Source organism: Nicotiana attenuata, unplaced genomic scaffold (assembly GCF_001879085.1).
Source record: "Nicotiana attenuata strain UT unplaced genomic scaffold, NIATTr2, whole genome shotgun sequence".
NCBI classification, from domain to species: domain Eukaryota; kingdom Viridiplantae; phylum Streptophyta; class Magnoliopsida; order Solanales; family Solanaceae; genus Nicotiana; species Nicotiana attenuata.
The window spans coordinates 5101-26700 of NW_017672772.1; the positions used below are offsets into that span (position 1 = coordinate 5101).

Sequence of the window (21600 nt, forward strand, 5' to 3'; positions counted from 1 at the left end):
TAATGTGAGGTCACACCGTAAAATAGTTCCAGAAGGTTCTATTTGAACATTTGAGACAAACCCTATGAATAATAAATGTTGCAAATATATAACTATATAAATATAAGACTCCTTGGAGTTATTTTATTTTGAAGTGAAATATGGTTAAGTCATGAAAAGTCATAGTTCAACGCGGCGAACAGAAGTCATAATTCTAGAACAGGCCTTTCTATTTTTATTTTATTTCCTCTTGATTAGAATAGGCTTTTCTACCAACAATACTCTTTAGACCACTAAAACATGCAACAATTTGAAGGGGATTGAAAGCGATTTCTGCATAAGCTGTGCTTTCTCTTTTACTTTAAATTCTGGTTCTAATGGTTCAACTTTAAAGAGCTTTTGATGAATCGAAGAGACACATTTAATTTTTAACCCAAATCCCAAAAGTAAATTGAGTTTAATTAAATTATGTACATTATCTTCTGAGTAATTCTAATTTGGTAATAAAAAAGACTTGAAGTGAGAAATTAAGCATGTTATAACCAGTTAAAATACGTTAAAAAAACATTCACACTGTTAATGTATATGTGATAAAACCAAGTACATCAGGACAAAGAAAAATACTTTTTAGTTTTACTCTTTAGCTGGAGAATATATAAGTAAAGTTCTTAACCTTTTAGGTTTGGAATACTTCCTTCACCTTTTAAATGGGATAATAACTTTCGTTGATCTTAAATCAACGGCTAGAAACAAGCTACGTCTTTAAAGTGTAAAAAAAATGACCCTTACTTTTTATGAATTATAACATTTTTTGAACAATTGAAAAATTTAAGCAATAATATTATACAGAATTAAAATTTCATACCTCTCCTTTTCTCCTTTAGTATTTTATTTTGACTTTCAAACCGTCATTTTTGTTCATGGAATATTTTATTTTAGAGCTGCAGATTGTCTTGATCCATTTTATAACTTGTGTTATCGCAATTAATGACAACTATTCAATTTTGTGTAAAATATTTATTCTATTTTCATGTCATTCTTACATATTTAAGGTCTAATAATTTCATTTTTAAAAAGTAAACATGACCTTCAATAATTCGGGATTATTACGTTTTTAATTTCCTCAAAAAGTTACAAAAAATTACCTAAAGTATCCAATAATATTTGTGTATACAAGTGTATAAATTTCATTAGTCGCCCCAAAATTTGGAGATGAAGAAATAAATAATTCCTCATATTCATCTCTTGCATGAAATTAAAAAAGACCCTTTTGAATTAAATTTTAAGGTGGTTTTCAGAAATTTCAAATATCATATCTCCTATAAGCTCTCTCTTGTAAGAGCTTGATTATAGATATATAACTATCTTTTCAACCAAAAAAAAAAAAACTATTAACATTTGAAATTATTACTTTTTATTCATAAAGTAATTATTCAATGAAGTATAATAAATATAATTAGGCTTTTGGATGTGTAAGAATTAAAAATAGAATAAATGCATTATAGAAAATTTAATAGTTGTGTTTACCCTAAAATCCGAGTAACAATTAAACTTATATTGTGGTCTTAAAGATATGTGATTTAGTCCAATACCAATTGATAAATAAGGAATCAAATGAATAAATTAAAGGATAAAGTAAGTCAAACCAGTGTGCAAGCAAGTCTCGATCTTGAGCTATGGCCGTCTCGAGGTGGGTCAGCGAGAATAATAAATTACAAGGCAACTCAGATGAGCAGTAAGCAAGAAAGTGATGTATGTATATTCTCTTGTCAGTGATTGATCGTGTTACAAATGAACTAGTATAGCTACCCGCGCGATGCGCGGTCAATTTCAAAATTTTGCTTGTTATAAAATAATTGTGTAAAACTTATATGAGAGAATGCTAGCATATTTGGCACACTTGACATTTTATAATAATTATACTTACAAAAGACAAAACAATATAAATGCATAGTTCATTGTCTAAATTTGTTAACCATAATTTTTAGCATTATTTAATTAGTTACTATATTTATTTTACAAATTAATCAATATCATAAATATACTCAAACAATCCCTATCATCCTCTTGTATGCATTTTTTTTACTATAATATTTTTACTTAATTTTTTATTTAGTGTTTTGCCTATAATTCAAATATTAATTTTGAACTACTTTTATTTTGTTTTCAATATGATATATTAAATTTTAGTTTTAATTATTGATATTGTCAACATATGAATTTGAATTGTAGTTATTTTTATTCAATATCTATTAAGATTTCAGTTAGACGGCCGTATCTGTGCAATATATTTTTTCTGAAATTCAAAGACTTTCTCATATCAAATTCGAGGGGCAAGTGCACAGATAACTATTCTCAGGGATGCTATTTAGGAATTAGCCAGTACTTATTTTGTCCTGAAATTTTAAACTAAAAAACTTAATTTCAGGACAACTCAGGACATTTTTGTCTTGAAAAATTAAACTGAAAAATTGAAATTTAGAATACACTGACTAATTTCTAAATAGCAGTCCTTCAAAGTGGCTACTTGGTGTCATTTCTACCAAATTCAAATATGCTTATCCTTGTTCCATATTTTTTGTTGTGATTACATGTTTAAGTACTTTATTGTTTATTTGTTTTTCACTCATGTCCGTGCCTATCTCTCCTTTTTAAATATATAATATGAATAAATATTTTTACTTCTTAAATCTAAACTATTTCGATACTCTTATTTTATTACTCAAAATTGCTTCATTATTAAAAAATAAATATTATTTCAACCGCTACAAATAATGTAAATCAACGGAGATTTCAACCGCTGTACTCTTATTCTTTACTTGATTGCTTGAACTTTTCGTAACTTACAAACAGAAATTTGATTTACTATTATTCCATAAATTATATGGATATTTTAAAATATTATATTAAACTTCCAAAGCTAATTTGAGTTTTCCAGTCGTTGAATAATTATACAGTTACTAATCATTAATTTAGACCAACTTGATAGAAAAAAAATGGAAAAACAACCATAGTATGTGCTGATGTTTCAAATGAACGAAATAAAGAACATAAAGAACTAAATTATTAACACCGCAAGAAATGAAAGATACATGGGAGAAGTCAGGGTATGTTTTCGCAGATAATTGATTCTCTAAAGATGGTTGTAAATGCAATTTTTCATAAGCTATATTCAAGTAAGTCATAGCTCAGAGATATCATCACTATGGAAAAAAATAAGCAAGGAAATACAAAATTACCATTAGTTATATAGTGTTCCTAATTGTTCCATGTTGTGTTGTCCACGTATCAAGCTAAACTCCTTCATATGTAATGTAGCAGATACAAATATGAAATAATTGGCAGAGAATGAATATGAATATGAATATTCCACATATTAAAAGGAAGAGCACAAAATAGAAAAAACTTTCACCAAATAGGAAAAAATCGTAGGAAACCGTCATTGTTGGAACACAACAGTTGACAAAACTTATTTCCTTCCGTTGGTAAACATTTAAAAGCCAATAATTAACAAAAAAGATAATAATAAAATAATAATAAATAAGCAATCAAAAAGGGGAAAAATAACTGATTTTGATTTTGAATTTAAAAATAACTAAATAACTTATTATAACTAATCTAACTAATTTTATCCTAAAACTACCACATGTCTTTTTCCTATATTGCCACTTGTCATAATTCTAGGCTAGACTTTCTTCCTTTTAAATATATATAGATGAGCTCCCATTTATATAATAGAGGAGTCCTAAATAAGGTACATTTTCATTTTTAGTAGGGAATCTTATTGGACAGCTCTCTAACCGCCTAGTACAAATTCGTTCCGGAATTTACGCCGTAATCTTAGGGCCGTTGCGGGAATCTCGCTCTTTCTGTTATAAAACCATAACGGTATTATCTCGAGGTTGGTCATACTCGGCCTCGGTGTTCATCGAGCACTTCGATCTTCAAGTCTTGTAATCCGCAATCGGGCTCGAGCCCGGTCCATTTTGAACTTAGGCTCGAAGCGACTCTTCGAGCCTACGGAATCGGACATACCTGATGCTGACCGTATACAAATTGTAAAATTTCATATTAGCAATAATACAAGTAACAAAAAGTTAAGAGATTTAAAATTTACTATTGAGCTATAATTTTCTATTGCACGCAACCACATTATTTTCACACTTTGAAGTATTTATGTAAAGGAAAAAGAAAGAACAAAGACATTGGGCAGTTCACCAACTGTGATATCAAAACAATGAGCAAAAGTTAAAAAAAGAAAGAAGAAAAGTAGCAGTATTACTAAAATTAAAAATGCTGCTTGGTTGTTGGGGAGAAAATCTACACTCGTAATGGAAAACAAATAAAGTGGTTACATTTGATCCTAAAATATAGTAAAGAATACCTCACACGAGGACACTTAAGGAAACATTACTCCCCTTTTCAATTTATGTGACGATGTTTGAACTGTGGATAAAATTTAAGAAATAAAGAAAAAAAATTGAAACTGGTTCTAAAAGAAGTATAAAAAAATTTGTGGCTTTAAATCATTATATTAAGATTAAAATAAAAAGTTTAAAGTTAAATTGTTACTTGCTAAATATTGAGAAGTACTTTTTTTTAGAGTAATAATTTTAAGTCTTTAAGAGAAGCAAGACAGTTTATAGGAATCACATAGTGCTAGTCATGATCAGCCATTAATTTGTTTACTTTCGTTATGTAGATTTAGATACAATTTGCATCTTCTTAATTATTATTTTTTTCAAGTTGGTTATACGTATTCTCCATCATCTGTACTTAAGCGGGGATATGGGCTCTAATTTTTTTGGGTACTGGGATTCTGGTTTCAGCTTAATAAATGTTGTGTAGACTTTTTTTTTAATTTATATTTATAATTTATAATCCAAGACTTTATTAGTGTTTATGCATTAAACAGTCAGTTTGCTTATATTTAATTACGTTATTTGAAAAGGGCTATGTATTTTTTATTTGGACAAAGAATAATCTCGGAATATCCGAAGGTATTTTCTTGATGATCCCCATCTACTAGACTGTTTCGTGGGAGGAACATCAACAAATAATTATACTAATATCTAGTCAATGAACACCCAAAGTTGTATATATTACGTTGTTTATTCATCAAATTGATTAGTTTTTGATGACTTTGCCATCGTCTGATTGTAAAAAAGTTATTCTTGAACTCTAGATCATATTGAAATGCTATGACAAATGCAGATGGATATCTTGTATGTTAATTTAGCCGTGCTGTTTTCTCAAGGATTAAAAGAATATATAAACTCATTAGAAGCATGAATCAATTATATAAAAATATCAAGATTTTTGTATGACAAAATATCAAGATATAACGTCTCTAAAGGTTTAATAGATAACAAAGTGTTGACTTGAAACTTACACCAATTAACTGCAATACAATATACTGATAAAACATGAATCGATACCGGATATTTAGGATGTATAATCAGTGATATCTCAGTTTTACTAAATTAAGAGATACAGATATGACTTCATTTTACTATTTTAGAATATCTAAGAAACAAAGAGATTCCAATAAGATCGACAATCTATTTTCATAAACTTTGATCATTTAGTGAAGCCTTAACACCTTAGTGTAATACTTCATAAGAGTTTACACCTACAATTAACCATATGAACTGCTCCAGAATGTACTCTTGTAGAACTTCATTTTTTAACACCTGGTCTCTGACTCAGAGGCGTATTCGGGATTTTGACAGGATGGGTGCACTATTAAGAAAAGATAGATCCAGAATATACATTTTACGGGTTCAACATTTAGTTCTTACGATTGCGCGCCCATTACACTTTTGGAATTATAAGTTCAATTTTTTTTTTTTAAAATACTAATTTTCTTACATCTATATCTATTTTCCATATTGAAAATATTAGGATCAGTTGAACCCATTGATTATATGATACATCATACACTACTACTAGTTTCAATATACATATTTTGTTTAATCACATAAGATTTTACAACGACAAAAGAAGATTAGGAATTTCAATGTGTGAAAATTTTGAAGAATAAACCAAACAAAAAAAAAGAAATAAAAAGAAAAAGTACATAATTAATATGCAAAAAATAACACCAGACACGCCCATCTCCCGTGGGCGTCTAGTTCTAGAAAAAAAAAAGGAAAAAACAACAAGATTAATATAAGATTTGAACTCACAACCTCACCTAGAAAGGTACACCCAATAACCATCACATCATATAATACTTTGAGCATGGGTGCACACATATATTTAAAAAGTTTAGAAAAAAATAAAACATTACTATACATGATTTAGGGAAGGGAGCATGGGTTTACGTGCTCCACCCCCCCCCCCCCCCAATCTCTCATTTAATTTCTATCTTTGTTCAGAGGCTAATAACTCTCAATTTTTTTCTAATGGATTCACAAATTGCAATGAGTATATTAAAGTTTTCCCTGCTAGTGACGGAAAGTTAATTCCCACTTCTCTTTATGTATGTAAAAGAAATAGTAGTAAATCCAGCTTCTTTAGTAATAACCTATACTCAAATTGGAGAAACAAAAATTATACAACAAAACGCATGGACTGCGCAATCATTCTCTTATACAAAAAATTCTGCCCAAATAGGATTAAGATGGGATTTATCCCTATCACTTTAAATCCCTCCCCTTTAGTGCTTTTCCTTTTATTGTGAATTATGAATGAGTTGACACGGAAAGAATTATCTCAGACTCCCTTCTTAAGTACTCATACAGATTTTGTTAACGTACAACGGAACTTATAAATTTTCAGCTTGCTTGTTTTCATTAAGTCAAGAAAAAGATCATAGTTCACTACCTTAGACTCAGTTATTTTCGGATTAAAAATATAGTGGCATTTCGTATTTAAGTCAAACTAAACAATGCAAGCTTTTTATTTTATATATATATATATATATATATATATATATATATATATATATATATATATATATATATTATCACTTAATCGTAATTAATTGATATTTATTTTTAATAAATAAGATTAAATTAATGGCTAAAATTAAATAATTAGTTGATTTGATGTAAAGAGAGTACAAGCAAGTATTTACCTTCTTTTCGTCTAATTTACGCTTTCCTTCCCCCTTCTTCATTTCCTCCTTTCCCCCTTCTTCCTCCATTTTATCCATTCTGATTTACAATGTAAAATCCGAGTTAATTTTATCCATGCTGATTGAAAATTAGGGTTAAGGTTAGGGTTGGAGTAAAAGGTAACTGCATACATGTAAATTATCACACCTCTATTAAGTTAGTTGTCTTAAATTAATCATTTTCATCGACTAATTTTCCGCTAAGATTTGAACAACTTCAGATGCAAGATAGCGACCGAAGTGTAGAAGCGGAGCGGGAATACTGGTATTCCCGTAAATCTGTTGGAGTTCATTTTTTTTCCTGGAAAGAAGACTTTCATTAAACTAGAATGATGCCAAAGGCAATAGAACAGTAACAAGACTAAGCTATTTTAGGGTTTAGACTAAGATATTTTCGTAGATGATCTGCCAAAATGCAGGGAATTACAAATATATAGAGAGGAATATTCCCCTAGGACCACTACTAAGAGAAAAGGTCGTACCCTTCCTCAGTTGATAGTACTATCGAGGACCAAATTTACCCATCATATAGAAATTACAGACTCAATGTGAATATTATAAAATATAAACTGTAAGCTTAAGAGGACCAAAGTGTAACAATTAAAACTCCCTATTTAGTTAGACTCCAACTAACTATAACGGTCAGGTACTCCTCTGCAGGCGGATGGTACTACTCCTGAAGCACTACAGTGGTTTTCCACATTTCATTTTCGCATCGTTGTCCTTCCCTTAAAAATCTTCTTTGCCCTCAAGGAAGGAAGGAAGGAAACTTCATCTTCATCACTGCATAGTCTTCCCAAGTAGCTTGCTCTTTTGATATTTGTGACCACTGAACCAAAATTTGAGGAACTTCTTTGTTTCATCGGTTGATCATCTTTCTGTCCAAAATCTCTTGAGGTTCCACACAGTAAGCGTTGGTAACATCAATATATGGTGGGTAATTAACCCTATTAGGGATGGCATAACATGGCTTAAGCTGAGAGACATGAAAAGTAGGATGGATAGCAAGATGAGACGGAAGTGAGAGCTTGTAAGCAACATGACCAATTTTCTGTAGGATCTGGTATGGACCATAATACTTGGCTAAGAGCTTAGAGAATGAGTGGTTAGAGAGTGTAATCTACCGATAAGGTTGAAACTTGAGATAAACCCAATCCCCCTCATTGAATTTCCTGCCAACTTTATGCTTATTGGTCAAAGATGCCATCCTTCGATGTACCTTGTGAATGTGGATTTCAATAATTGTACCTTAAGTTCCCTAGTAGTGAGGCTTCGATCCACTTCCTCATCAGTAGCATCACCTGGTACATAGGGTAGATGAATAGGAGGTAGTTGTCCATAAAGAGCTTCATAAGGGGTAGTTTGAATGGCTGAGTGGAAGGTGGTATTATGCCACCATTCTGCCAATGGCAAATAGGAGGCCCAATCTTGTTGGCTATCATCACAAAAATACCATAAATAGGTCTCCACATTCCTGTTGAGCACCTCAGTTTGACCATCTGCTTGGGGATGATAGGCTATGGAAATACTGAGGTTGACACCTTGCATGGCAAAAAGATCCTGCCATACCTTGTTGACAAGTATTGGATCCCTATCACTGATTATGTTTTCTGGCATACTATGCAACTTGTAAACATGACCAAGAACAACCACGGTACTCCCAATATCATGTCACAAGGAGGTAACAATAGGAAATCTGATGTGTAAGTGACCCTTGCAGTAGCCAAGTCAAGTCCTTACAGATCTCATATGTCTGCTTGTTGTTGCCATCTGCCACATTGATGGTTTGAGGATTAATCCTCAGAGCAATGATTCCCAGGCTTCTTGCCACTTCATCATCAATGAAGTTGTGTGTACTGCTAGGGTCGACCAATATACTCAGTGGCCTCTTCTGGCAATAACCAATCACTCTCAAATTAAGGAATGTTGGTACTCCATGTAGAGCATTGACTGATATTTCACTCACCTCTCATTTCACCTCTTCATCTATTTCCTCAGCTATCAATGCATGTTCCTCTACTACCACTAAATATACTGTTTCTTCTTCCTCTGCCTCCAATAGTTATAGCTGTTTGGATCCATTACACTTGTGACCGGGAAAGAACTTCTCATCACAGAAGAAGCACAATCCCTTTTGCCTCTTAATTCTCATAGGCAAGAAGCCACTCAATAGCTATGTCATTGATGACGTCCACAACACATCTCAATAGAGATATGATACGGTCGTATGCAATAATAATTACCCAACTAGGAGTCGGGATCGAATCCACTAGGAGTTATAAGAGGTGCTAGGAGTATATATTTGAAGCGAGAAAATGGGTTATCTAAGCTTGCACTTCCACAACAGAGTTTTGTTTTCTACTTCTATTGTTACTCTAATGAATGCAGGCTAAAGAGAATAGACTATAAATGAATGTTTTTAAGGTTTTCCAAAATGGGTAATAGGCCTAGGGTTGTGACCATAGCCTAAGTGTTTGCCTAATAGGATAAAGACGTTAATACTTTTTTTGTTGATTGGGGAGTATTATAGCTCTCAACTCTATATTACCCACTCACTACCTCACGGTCAGAAAGTGATTTTTTCCAATTTGACTTTCCCAAGTCTAAATGGATATCAACCAAAACAGTTGATAAGAGCTCAAGTCGGGTTCTTATTATCTCTAGTTTGAACCCTTTAATTAGGTTAATCAATCTCTCAATTAACCCAATTCCTTGTTAGTTAAGTTATCCTAGACTAGGTCCCTTTTTCTTAAGTAGAAACTAAGTCAAATAGGCATGAATCAATATTTGCAACCATTAATTCTAAAATTGAAGCATGAACTAAGCTTAATACTCAATCATAAACAAGCACTAAATTAAATACCCATAAGGTTTACACACTAGGATTGGGTTACAACCCTAGTAAAAATCTAGCTACTCATAATGAAAATTGCAGAAAATAAGGAAGAAAATATAATTAAACTCATAATGGAAGATTAAAATGATGAAATCTAATGTTAAAATCCTCAAATAAGCTAAACCTTCCTAAAATAGTAAAACGAAACGGCTACAGTTGCTTTGGATGTTCAATTTGACCTATTTTTGTGAAACTCGTCTATTTATAAAGGGCCAAAAATCACAGATAAAAATGCCCCTCGTGATGTTCTGCGGCGGCACAATTCCATGTGCGGTCCGCGATTTTCTTCATCTAGTAGGAAGGTAAGTTCAGTGGCCGCACATTTCTGGACTGCGGCCGCGAGTCAATCTTCTGCGGCCACACAATTCTTGTGTAGTCCGCATTTCACAAGGGCTTCAGGACTTGGTCTTTTTGCATATTCTCTTAACTTTGAATCTGTAAGTGAAAGCCTATTTTTGCAGTCACACAATTCATGTGCAGTCCGCACATTGCTGAAACTCCTGTTGGACTCTTTAGCTTGGGTTGCGGCGGCAAATGGAATTCTGCGGTCTGCAGTTTCTTCTGTGGCCGCAGAATTCCTTCTACGGACCGCACATCTATGCTTCTGCGTCCTTTATTGCCTTGTGCTTTGGAAGGCTCCTTTTTGAGTCGAAGTTTATCATGGGAGACCAAACTTCCAGCATTCTTGCAATTTGCACAATTTTATTAGTATTGGGAACACAATTCGATACTTTCGGACTAAGACAAGAGCAAAAAGGTGCGAATAAGCAGTCAAAATCCCTACTTATTAGTCATAAAAATGTATTGAAGCCACTTTAACCCTCTGGTTATAACCAACTTTATCTAATGAGAAAAAAATATTCTACCTTACAGAGCCAAGCTCTAAGATTGATGCTATTGAAACGAGGGAATTCTAGCTTGGTCATCCACGTCAGAATTGTTCCTCTTGGGGATGCAACTGCAGAGTTTTGGGTTGCTGGTGCAGATTTACCACCCCCATTTTGTCCAATTGATGGTTGTCCTTGAGCAAAGCCACCCCCATTGTTCCCAGCAGTAGAATGTCCTTGAGTAGGAGCTGTAAAAGCTGGTCTATGAAGTGAAGCAGCTCCCGTTAGGGCTTGAAAATGAGGCATAGGCCCCAGCCTCAAATGGTAAACAGTTGGATGTGGCAAGACCACTGTGATCACCATGTACCAAGCAGCAGGTTTGCCTGTAGGGGTGTAGATCTCACCCCCTCCATCCATGTCTTCTATGCCTTTTCCTTGATTGTACCTCTTCACATCATCAATGGACTCTTTCAGCTCAACAAAAACTTTTTCATGTTGATTCTCAAGTTGTGTTTGCCTAACTAAGAAGTTTGCTATCTCAGTTGTCATCCTCTCAAATATAGATTTGATCTCATCCATATTTGCCATTGTTATCACCCACAGAGCTCAAGAAAGTGCTATGATACCAAATGATGCCAAAGGCAATAGAACAATAACAAGAGGCGGAGGAAATCGGGATAAAAAAACTAAGCTAAAGCTATTTTAGGGTTTAGACTAAGATATTTTCATAGATGATCTGCCAAAATGCAGGGAATTTACAAATATATAGAGGAATATTCCCTTAGGACCACTACTAAGAGATAAGGTCGTACCCTTCCTCAGTTGACAGTACTATCGAGGATCAAAAGTGCCCATCGTAGAGAAATTATAGACTCAATGCGAATATTATAAAACATAAACTAAAAACTTAAGAGGACTAAAGTGTAACAATTGAAACTCCCTATTTAATCAGACTCCAACTAACTATAACGGTCAGGCACTCCTCCGCAAGTGGATGGTACTACTCCTGAAGCACTGCAGTGGCTTTCCACATTTCATTCTCGCATCATAGAAAAGCGACGATGTTGAGAATTGTGTCTGTCATTGTCAACGCTGCCATGTGAACTAACTATAGTGCCTAAGTAGCACGGGCGAAGCTACATGTTACAAAGGGTGGTCAACAGACCACCTTTCATCGGAAAATTACACTGCGTATATAGAGAAAATATTAGATTTTAGAGGTATATAACATATATTGAACACTCTTTCTCGGAGAATTTTTTCACTTCTTTTAAGTTTGAACACCCTTGAGTAAATTCCTTGTTTCGCGACTGCTAAGTAGAGGGATTCTCAACTGGTTTCTTATGTGATTTTTGAGAGCTTAACTATTGTTTAATTGTAAATAGAGGGAGTCCCTCAATCAAATTCAATCTTTTGTTTAAAGTTCAACTATCAGGGATCTGGTTCTATGCCCAGTCCCTTTTGTACATTTTCAGCAGATTAAAAGATGCCACCCTCTGAGTAACGACAAGTGCAATATTTGTTACAACTTTAACAGAGGATATAGTTAAGCATTATTTAATACTTGAAGAGTAAATGTCAATAGACCACCATGATGTGTATATTTCCCAGGTGTGTGCTATTTCTTTAATGTATTGAAAAAGACCCCCACGTCCTCCATGGTATGATTCTCAATCTCCATCGATTTCACTTCCACCTTTTCCTAATGATAAGTTTCGACAACTGATAGTAACTGAGTAATACTTAAATCATTTTCTCAATGATTGGTAGATATACTCTAGTCATTCTCAGGGTTCCTAATCAGATGTTGTATTTTTATATACCCCATGAAGGGTTGCATCGGTTAGGTCATAACTGGTTGAACAAAGTCTGTCTTAGTTGTACTTGGCCCATTTTGGACAAAAGTTATTAATTAGTACTATTTAAAAAGAGGTTGGGGCATATTCTGCTTATTAAATATTCTTGGTTGCTGAGTCCTTGAATATTTTATATTGATATACCAACCAAAGTCAATCCATCCTATCATTCCCTTGTATTTCTGTTGGTATAAATATATGTGCCTCTATCTCCCACTTTTTCCAAGCATCCACAATATTGAGCTTCTCCATTATAAAGCAGTTAAATAGCACAACTCCTCCATATAGCAGAACTCCTCGATCTCCTTCAGGCCCTAGTTGTAATAATAGTATGGAGCATGTGGCATCAATATCAGGGGAATGGAGCTTCTTCAGTGGAATGTACTTAACTGAGGAGGCTGATTTTATGGCACATCTACTTGGTAACTGTTCACTTCCAAATGAACTACCATCCACTTATTGGACTAGTCATGAATCAACCATGAACATGGGAGGAGCAAGAGAAGTTCCATTTTATTCTTCAAACGACACTAACAATAGTATGTATAGTGGTGGTAGTGGTTCTTGTTTTCCCCCTCGGAGTCATGAAAGTTACTACTCAAGTCATTCTCGGCCTATCTTGATGAGAAATGATAGTTCAATAACAATGGAATATGGTCCTGTGGAAGGTCAAATCAATCCAATCGAAGCAGATGATTTCCTTAACCGAGATCATGCGAGCAATGACAGCATGGAGTACAATGAAAACATGCCTGATGCTGTTCTTGATGGAAATGGTTTGCAGCTTGGAAGAAGAGATTATTATGAGCAATTTCCCGAAGATAAAATGGATAGTTCATCAGAGAGCTCCAAGAAAAGATGCCGGTTGCATGGGCCTGGGCATGTAAGTCATGTCGTTGAACTTTGAGACATTTCTACGTGATTTAGTAGTTTTTGTGGTTCCCTGATGATCTCACTTTTCTGTTGTAGGTCCCGAACAAGAAGAGAAGCGCAAAGGTTGAGACTGGAGAGAGGGATGGGAAAAACAAGGCAGTGCTTCAGAGGCAGAACTCTATGATCAGTTGCTGCTCAGAAGATGAATCTTTTAATGCTTCTCACGAGTTAACCCGAAAAACCAGAGCCAGCAGGGGTTCAGCAACTGACCCCCAGAGCTTGTATGCCAGGGTATGTAACTGCCTAGCTATTACTTCCGATATTCCAGTTCCTTTTTGGTCCGATTAGAAAAGGATAATTTTATATATTTTGACTTTAAACCTTTTATTTTACCTTGAATGACATGCTATTATATCCATAAGAATTAATGTTATGATATAAGTAAGACCACAAGTTTTAAGGGTGTAAGTTATAAAGTCTTTCTTTTTTCAGACTCCGTTCCAGAGTTAATTGGAGGGAGTATTTGTATTAGATATATATATAGGTGTGTAGTCAGTTGTGTCATTTCTAGATCTGCTAGCATATGTCTAAGAATCTTTCTTTCCCTTCTAACAGAAAAGAAGAGAGAGAATTAATGAGAAATTGAAGACCTTGCAGAGTCTCATCCCTAACGGAACTAAGGTAAGTGAATGTCAGTGAAACTGTATTTGTGATCACGGTATCTCCTGAGAGACTGGCACCTAAAAAAGCAAAAAACTTGATGACAGGTTGACATTAGTACCATGCTTGAAGAGGCTGTCCTGTATGTCAAATTTTTACAACTCCAAATCAAGGTAACATTTATTTTCACTTCACAAATTATTATAATGCATTAGGAATTAAGCAAGATCTGATCTAGCATGAACATACACTAGCCTATTCGTGCAGAGATAGCCAAAGAAAGAGAGAAAAGCAAGTATAGCTTGAAAGTCTCATCATTTTATGCGGACATGAGTGGTATTAAAGAAATAACTTAGTGAGGGTGGGAAGAAACCAATGTATAGAATAGTTGATTATTTAGCTTATATGTATACACACGCATAAGAGGATTCAAAGAATGCTAAAATGTCACCGTTAAGAGTCAAACAATACACCTAAACATTTTAGAACCCCCTTCACAAGATGCTAGAAGCTTTTCATATTTAATGAAGTTCCAACAATCAAGACATGCGCGCGCACATACATATATATATATATATATATGAAAAACTTACGGGATTCAATTGGCCACCCGGGCCAACGCGGTTGAGCAACTGGTTATATGATGTTATTTACTTTATTGCTTAGATTGCCAAATTAGACTTATTATAGACAGTGCGCAGAAGTTAAACTCGCTGTTAAATAATGGCATAGCTTGCTATTCCACTAATGTTACCAAGATTAATTGCTTCTCACATCGAGATCAAGAGATGGATCTTAATGTCGTGCTTTTTGTTTGGGATCTGCAGCTTTTGAGCTCTGATGACCAATGGATGTATGCTCCCATTGCGTACAACGGAATGGACCTTGGGCTCGATCTGAGGATTGGCATTCCAAAATGATGACGTTGAAAAGTTCAAGACATAGCGGTGTTGGATTTCTATATTAGTAGATTGAGAGTTATATCATACAGGGCATGAAGAAATATTGTAATTTTAATGGTTCCTATAATTAATACTTACTGCATTCTAGACTGGTTATTATCTTATCCACGACAACTAACCATTTTGTTGATCAAATATTCAAATTCAATAAGTTCCTTTCTGGAACTGATCAACCTGTTGAAGGGTTTTAACAATTTCTCGTTATGTAGATTATTTTGTATACAATTCTGAATTCTGACAGTCTACAAGAAATCACTGTAATAATTGATTTATAGTTTGTTATTTTTAATAATGAGCTGATCGATTCCAAATATTATTTGTGAAAATTATTGTGATCTTTCTGATACTCATCAACAAGCAAAAAAGTTGCACGCAATGAGGTCCAAGCTAGGATGAAGATTGACAAACTTATTCTTTTCATTGTGTACACAAGCAAGAGTAAAACCAATAAAAACAACAACAGTAGGATCCTATATTGTAAGCTATTAGATGAATAAATCACCGTTATACTAGACGAAATTTCTTACACCCCACGTGTGGAGATCGAAAATATTTATGAGGTTTAGGTGCAACCAACTAGATGGCGGATACACATGGACTCATTGTGGAACTGATCCTTAGTGGAGTTGTCTTCTTGTTCTTGACACACTTGTGACTTCAATGCTGGATCAGATCTTTAATGCTTGAGAGAATATCATTAAATGCTCAAGTGAGTATCTTGTGCCTTGCACCATGTTGTTATACTACCAAAGACATCCCGAGGATGATGTCAAGTCTTGGTAGGTATACGCCTCTTCCCAATGGGAAGTGACTGCTGCACTATCTGTTGCACTGTCACGTGTACAGTTGCAGACAGTTACTTTTTGCAGTTGCTTTCCAGCTGTATAGTTGACTTGTACTTCTGTCAGAGAACACCCAGGGATCAGGTCCCTATCTTGTTCCTCTTTTCTCTTTATTTGCAGTAGTTCACATTGGCTGGAGTTCAGGCTGAACCTCGTTCATTGTAAAGTGTACCAAGTGTGTCGGGTTCCCTATCTGGTTCTTCACAGTAAGTTTGTTAGATCATCAAAACATAAGGCAAAAATATTGAAAACCCATCAATTTCCCCCTTTTTGATGATGACAAGCTTAGACATTGATAACATTTATTTAGAGCAGAAATAACCAGATGAGGTAACAAGAACTTCACAAGTTCCCCCTGACTTTTTGCTTCCCCCTTAATCAGATCCCCTGTTTCAATTTTCCATTATATACTTTCCCCTTTTGGCATTATTAAAAATACACAAGCAGGCAAACAGCATAAAGAAGTCTAACATAGCCAGCTCAAGCCACATATGTGCACACAACATGGCAGAAAAGAGAATCAAAAGGAAAACAACATTGTACAAGCAAAAAAGAAGAGCTGATTCATTGATATGAACATGGACTGATTAAACAGGAGAAGTAATAGTGAAATCCAACATGCCATCACAACAAAAGCAAACAAAAAGAAAATAACAGCCACAAAACAATATAACAGAAGACAACTGGTCACTGAGAGGTTTCTAAGGGGCCCTAGAAGAGGGAGACTTGGAGAAGGAGGCAGCAAGGGTTTTGAGAACTAGGTCCATACGGGCATTTGCAGACAGCTGCTCTTCAAGTAGTTTTGCGCAAAGCTCATCATTTTCCTTGGTCAAGCGGGAAACTTCTTCATTGGAAGAATTAACAGAACCAGGTGCCCCAACAGCTTGACTAACCTGAGTTTTCAGTATGGCATTCTGAGCCCTCAACCTCCTGATCTCTTCGGTAGCAGCATTTTGAGCATTGATCAGCTAAGAAATGGTCGAGGTGCTTCCACCAACCTTTTCTACACACTCACATTCTTCCAGAGTGGTTTTGGAGAAGGTTTTCTTGCGGGTGCCCACTTTGGGATTAGCCAAAGGAACCTTGTAGAACTTAAACACTCCAGTGAGGAGAAAGCCATATGGAAGCCTGTGATTGCCACCTTTTGCATATGTTCTATCATGATTGCTGGCAGATTGATCGGGGCAAACTCATCAAGAGCCTCCATTAAGACCAGATCAGACTTTGAAGCGATAGACCGCCTCTCAGCACGAGGTCAAAGCACCTTATTGACCAGCACAAAGAGAAGCTGATACTGAGGAAGTAGTGCCTTCTTATGCACCCGTTTCCCCTGCTGGATAGCTTGCTCTTTCATAATAGCTCTCCTAAAGTTTGCACCACAAGCACCCTTGATTGAGGACATCCCTTCACATGGAACTTGAAGAACTTTCCCCAATGCTGAAGCCTCAAGCACAATGTCTACTCCATTTACTAGCACACAGATGTGGTCCCCCTCAACAGTGAAGAGAGATGCGTAGAAGTTTTATACCGCATCTTCGTACACCTTAGGCACATCCTCTTGAAACAAATGATCTTATTGCTGAAATTCACCCATTTCCAGAACTTGCCTTATACCTGCCATCTCTGAGATTGCCGGGTCAAACATACGACCCCACAAGACTTTATGAGTTATCAATCTCTCCTGCCAAAGACCATTGTCACTAGGTATGGTCTTCATAGAACCAGGTACCCCCATAGTTTCCCGTTTTCGTTTTCTAGAACCTTCAACAGACTTCCCTTTCGGGTTTGCAACCCCCACAGTATCTCCTTCAGACATAGCTTGCTCAACTACAACCTTCTTAGACATACTGCTATCCTTCACGGATGTTCCACTTTGTTTTTCAATAGCTTCATCAGAAGCTCCAATCACAGACTTCTGGATTTTTGTAGATCGTTTTACTAAGGAACTAGGTACCTCTACAGCATCTTCATCAACCTCAACCACCGGACTGCTTTTGATGATAGTGACTATGTAGGGGAAGTCTGTGTTGTGAGTTCTAGTCATGGGCACAATTTTTGGTTTCTTGATTCTTGTGCTACTTTTCACATGTGTCCACACAAGAATTGGTTTGCAGCTTACAAGCAAATGAGTGGGACTGTTTAATATGAGAGATGATAATCTATTACTAGTAGAGGGGGTTGGTAATATCAAATTGAGAATGTTCGACGGAATTATCAGAAACATTGAGTGTTGGCATGTTCCTCGGATAAAGAGAAATTTGATTTCTCTCGACTTTGGATGATCAAGGGTATAAATTTCACTCCGAGAATGAATACATAAAGTGTGTAAAGGCTCCATGGTACCCATGAAGGGTAAACTACATTCTAAATTGTATCATATTTTGGCCAGTGTAATTGAAGGGGAAGTTGTTCTAGCTTCTGGGAAAAGTAATCTGAATCAGTCTCAGTTGTGGCACTTGCGACTTGGCGATACGAGTGATAATGGATTGTCTTTGTTGAGTAAGCAGAATTTGCTGAATGGGTACAAAAATCAAGTTTTGAATTTTTGTGAGCATTGTGTGTTTGGTAAACAGACAAGGGTAAAGTTCATCAAGAAGGCCGAGCACAAGACCAGAGAGAAGTTAGATTATATACACTCTGACTTGTGGGGTCCAAACAGAGTTTCCTCCAAGATTGGTGCCAAGTATTTTATGACTTTGATTGATGATTACTCAAGGATGGTGTGGGTGTATTTTCTGAAAATAAAAGATGAGACATTTTCGACATTTGTTAAATGGAAGACGATGGTTGAGAGGCAGACGGAAAGAAAATTTAAGCGTCTTCGAACTGACAATGGGTTGGACTTTTGCAATTCTGAGTTCGATAATTTCTGCAGCAGGGAGGGCATAGTAAGACGCCGCACTTGTGTCGGAACACCACAACAAAATGGTATTGCAGAACGTATGAATAGAACACTTTGTGATAGGGCACGAAGCATGCTTTCACACTCACGTGTTAGCAAAGATTTTTGGACTGAAGCAATTAATACAGCTTGTTATTTGGTCAACAGATCTCCATCCAGAGCTATTGAGTTCAAAACTCCTTTTGAGGTATAGACCGGTTCGCCTGCTGATTATTCAAATTTAAGGATATTTAGTTGTCCTGCTTATGCTCATGTGAGGGATGGAAAACTTGAGCCGAGGGCAAAGAAGTACATATTTCTAGGGTATGCAACTGGAGTGAAAGGTTATAGGTTGTGGTGCACAGATCAAAAGACTCCAGGGCTAATTATCAGTAGGGATGTAACATTCAGTGACTCTACCTCACTAGACAGTCAGAGGGAGAAGGCAATAGCAGAAACAGATCGTGGTGTCAGTGACGGCATAGAGCTAGATATTGAATATCCATAGCTCAGCCCAGTAGTTCTAAAGTAGAGGAAGTGGAGGAGGTGCAAAATATTGATCAAGATGATAATGCACCTGCGCAACAACCCTATAGCATTGCAACAGGCAGAGAGAAGAGAGTGATCAACCGGCCGCAAAGGTTTGCGAACGTAGTTGATGGGAATCTTCTTAGATATACGAATCCTGTGGGATTTGCTTTGGCAGTTGCAGAAACCATTGATGCGTTTGAGTGTTATAGCTATCCAGAAGCTATTCGGGTATAGAACCAAATCGACGGATTAGTGCTATGGCTAAAGAGATTAAGTCTCTTAACAAGTTTAGGTGTTGCCTAAACTTGGTTGATGTGTGCGGGAATGGGTAGAGCCCTTGCAAGGGCTGAGGGCAAGGTAGAGAGACATTGTTCCTGTTGATGAAGAGAATTCAAGCCAAGGGAAGATTTGTTATTTGTGGCTTGAATTATTTCCTTGTATTTTTAGGAAACCCATAATCCCTATAGGTTTAGGAAAACACATTGTCCCAATAGATTTGGGAAAGGAAAAGCTATTGTCCTTGTCAAATTGGGAAACCTTTCTCTTATGGGTTTAGAACTATTTGGGATCTATATATAGGGGTTGTAGTTGGGGATTCTATAGATTGTATTGTGCTTTTCTTCTCATTCATAGTGAAAAACTCTCTCTACTTTTGCCCCGAGGATTAGGCTTAGCCGAACCTCGTTAAATCCTTGAGTTGATTTTTCTTCTCTATTTGCTTTGTGTGTGATTGTGTGCTAGTTAACCCACGATATTCCGCAATAATATATTTATGGAAGCATTTCCTAAAGTATTCAACAGTAGAAATGGATAATAATGTGACATCCTTAAAACATGTGTTACATTGAAGTATTGAACATCAAACGTGGATAAAATTATCTTTTACAAAGTCAGTGCATAGAATTTAAACTCTCTCTTTAAAAAAAAAAAAAGAGCTTATCAAGTTAGATGCATAGATGATATTTTTCTTTTAAAATGCCTATGACATTGTGTAATTAAACGGGAGAAGACGGATGATGTAGTGTGTTCAGTGTTCCGATTATCTCAAACCAATTTTGTACACTACATTCACAAAGTAGATCAATCGTAACTTGCATGCTGGCAACGAGGATCCATAAGATGAGGAAATATTGTAAAAATCATTTAGCTATATATGTTCTCCAAGGGAAAAGAATAAGAAAATATGCAATTCGTAGTTATCAAGCGGACAATATGCAATTACAGAACTTCAACATTGAGCTGCAAATGTTCTTCTGGGATCAAAACAGAAAATGGAGGTTAAACAAAAAGGGCGTATTCTTAAAATTATGTTCGATTCTTTCCTGATTACGAGGGGTCATAATGTGAGGGCATGTTATTAGAAAGGTTGTACTTAGGGGTAGCAAACTTGCGGGGATACCACAAAAATAGATAAAATATATGATTTGATCCGTATTTAATACGGATAAAAAATAAGTTAATTGGCGGATAAAGCGTCATTTAGTGAACAATAATGAAACGTCTAAATCCTGCAAATATAGTACTAATTACTATTTCAGAATATAATTCGTTGAATAAATTTATTTTCGCGTGGAAGGTGCTTTGTCTAAGTCAGCAAAAACACATAGCTCAACTATCAGAGCAGAGGTCACAAATCTATGATTTCCCCTCACTAAAAGTCTTAGTTGGTGTACTTTCGTTTCGTAGATTTAGACAAAATTAGCATCTTCTGGTTAGTTATTTTCTTCTTCTAGAGTTGGTCTTAAGCTCAAGTATTTTTTTTTTGGGGGGGAGGGGGGGGTGGGGAATAATTGGTATTTTGATTTTCAGGTTAATATAAAGAATTATGTTAGACTTTGAATTTTATAATCCAAGGACTTAATTATTGTTTGTGCAACAAACACACTCATTTTTCTAATATTTTATTACGTTGTTTAAGAAAGGATATACATTTTCTATTTAGAGAAAGAATAATGACGGAATATCCGAGCGCATATTCTTGATCGTCCCCTTCTTATAGACTGTTCGTGGAACGAACATGAATAAACTTTGTCAAGTCAAATAACACACACAAAGTTATATCCTGTTGCTTATTCTTCAAATTAATTGTGTTGATGAGTTTTCCACCGTTTGATTGGAAAGAATAAATTCCTGTTTAACTCTAGATCACAAATGTATGATCGGATTGAAAAGT

At 35.4% G+C, this 21600-nt stretch overlaps 1 protein-coding gene across 1 annotated transcript; it reads left to right on the top strand.

The window, feature by feature from the left end:
- The first annotated feature begins 12927 nt into the window (after positions 1 to 12927).
- On the top strand, positions 12928 to 15315 carry LOC109214450 (transcription factor bHLH84-like). Its single transcript, XM_019378365.1, has 5 exons — positions 12928 to 13561; positions 13648 to 13842; positions 14167 to 14232; positions 14319 to 14384; positions 15039 to 15315. The coding sequence occupies exons 1-5, from the start codon at positions 13010 to 13012 to the stop codon at positions 15129 to 15131; spliced, it is 972 nt and encodes a 323-aa protein (XP_019233910.1). The 5' UTR covers positions 12928 to 13009; the 3' UTR covers positions 15132 to 15315.
- Positions 15316 to 21600: the final 6285 nt, after the last annotated feature.